Here is a 2,521-nt window from a genome sequence, read left to right as displayed (position 1 = left end):
GAGGAAGAGGCGGGTGATAAAAGTGGAACGGAAAATATTGTTGGAAAAGGAAGGGGTGAAATGGAGGGCTTAGCATGCATGGTTAGGGGCAAGAAGAGAGCAAAAGAATAAAAGAAAAAATGGAGGAGGAGAGGCGGAAATGGATGGCCTGTAAAGATAGTGATGAATAATTTGTAATGTATACTTTGACTCGGCTAACCCTCATAAGGGGAAAATCTCTATGATATATACTATATATATATATATATATATATATATATATATATATATATGTATATGTATATATATGAATACACACACACACACACATATATATATATATACATATATATAAATATGTACATATACATATATATATATATATATATACATATATATATATATATATATATATATATATATATATATATATATATATATATATTGTGGTTTGATTTTTTTTTTCTCATTCCATAACTAATATAACTCAGGTTCAATCCCAAGTGCTAGGTGACTGCCACTTGCCCTGGCTCATATATATATGAACCAAGAAATATGGAAGAACACAAAAACGAAAGTGCGGAGAGTTGATGATGGTAGTAAGGGCACAAACATTGGATTCATTGTTGATGTATGGACGCGAGATGTGGATGATGTGGAGGCGTTCCCAGAGATCCCCCAAGAACGCCGAAGATGAATCGCTGTAGAAGTGTTTGCGGTCATCCAGGAATTGACAGGAAGAAAAACGGATACAGGAGGGGGAAGAAAAAGATTGAAGTGTGGAATAGAAAATGGACAGGACATTAGACGCTGGGGAGCGAGGGTGGGGTGGGGTGGGGGGGAGGGGAGGGGAGCCTTTTCTGACCTGAATGTAGGGGTGGTTTGGGGGGAAAGTGATGATGATGATGATATGGTTTAACGTCACAAACTCCTCCCTATCGGGAGGCTAGAACGGTAACCCTTACAGTGGATTTTGTAGCGTGGAATTTAATGAACCATACCCTTGGTTCAACTCGTTAGGGTGATATATGGAGTAAGGCGAGGATCTTACATCAGGAGGCGCTGAGTAGCTACCCTCATATGCGGTCTAGGGACTGGGCAGGTCATTAACAGTCACTGGCAGGAATCGGAGAGGTGCGCGGGACTCGAACCCACAGCTAAGCGAATGCGAGAACAAGCTTCCGATGACGCTCCCAGTGGTGGCCTCTGGTGGAAGATGAATGATGTAACTTTCAGACTGGCCTGACTTTGATTTTATTTTTGAAACATTTTCCAGTCACGTGACGTGTCTTCTTGGCATCTATCATCTATAAATAAGCGAATAAAGAAATTTGACGAAGTTGATGGAGTTTGAAAACAAGTAGCGAGTTGAAATTGTGAAGCGTGCATCTTCGGAGACGTGCGGGTCTCGTATTCGCTTAGGTGTGGCCTCGAATCCCGCACTTCTTTCGATTTCCAGCAGTAGCTGTTATTACCTGCCACAACAGTCCAATCGCACAGGGGCAAAATTGAGGTAATGGCTTCGGTCGCAGCTACTCAGCGCCTCCTAACGTAAGCTCCTTGCCTTGTGTGAAAAGGTAAGGTATAAGAATGGGCTAGTCCAGGGGTGGGGAACCTTTGGCACGCGTAACACTAAAGACTTTTCCGGATCGGGAAACCCAGGGCTCACCTTAAAATAGATGATGATATGGTTTATCGTCACAAACTCCTCCCAACGGAAGGCTAGGACGGTGCCCCTTACAGAGGACTTTGTGGCGTGGAATTTAACGAACCATACCCTTGGTTCAACTTCGCCGGTGGCAGGATTCGAACAACCATACCCTCGACCTTCGCCGCAAGGAACGACGCCCTAACCCGCTCAGTCAGCGAAATTCCTAATAAACATCCTTTTTCCTTTGTATGACCATTGGCAACCGTTCGCGAAGCGCTGGGCGTCGGATAGGGACACTCCTGGGAGGGGAAGGGAGGGAGGGGGAGGAGGTCTGTACTCTTATGCCTATCATTCTTACTTCGTTGAAACGCGAGAAATTTTTGTATCAAATATCTGGCCGATTTTGGCACTCACACCAAAAAAAGGTTGCCCACCCGTGGACTAGGCGAAGGGGGAAGAAATGTCTAGAGAGTAAAGTAGTGAACGTGGATGAGGCGAAACGGGGGAGAAGAAGACCGTCGTTAAAGTCCCTTTGGTATTTATTTGTCCTCAAGTGACCCTTGGAAGGTGGAGACCGAGGATCCGAGTGGCCCTTGATCGTGGTCGTGTTTAATGAATAGATTCCATGTATATCCTCTTGCACCAACACAATCCTTCTCCCACTCCTCCTCCTCCTCCTCCTCCTCCTCCTTACCCTCTTCCTGCTACCCCTCCTCTTCTTCTTAATACTTATCTTCTTCCTCCTCCTCCTCCTCCTCCTCCTTACCCTCTTCCTGCTACCCCTCCTCTTCTTCTTAATACTTATCTTCTTCCTCCTCCTCCTCCTCCTCCTCCTCACCTCCTCCTCCTCCTCCTTACTCTCCACCCCCTATCCCTCTTCTTTTAATACTT

At 44.9% G+C, this 2,521-nt stretch overlaps 1 protein-coding gene across 1 annotated transcript in view; it reads left to right on the top strand.

The window, feature by feature from the left end:
- Window positions 1-1,144: 1,144 nt before the first annotated feature.
- LOC143021533 (uncharacterized) overlaps window positions 1,145-2,521 on the top strand; it is a 127,786-nt gene continuing 126,409 nt past the window's right edge. Inside the window, exon 1 of the mRNA XM_076179133.1 lies at window positions 1,145-1,204. Within this exon, the coding sequence (XP_076035248.1) occupies window positions 1,145-1,204 (60 nt within the window). The remainder of the gene's footprint in view (window positions 1,205-2,521) is intronic.

The sequence above is a fragment of the Oratosquilla oratoria genome, chromosome 42 (assembly GCF_046742065.1).
Source record: "Oratosquilla oratoria isolate Oo_2021 chromosome 42, ASM4674206v1, whole genome shotgun sequence".
NCBI lineage: Eukaryota > Metazoa > Arthropoda > Malacostraca > Stomatopoda > Squillidae > Oratosquilla > Oratosquilla oratoria.
Note: the sequence above shows the minus strand (reverse complement) of the source record. Positions and strands in the feature narration are given on the sequence as shown.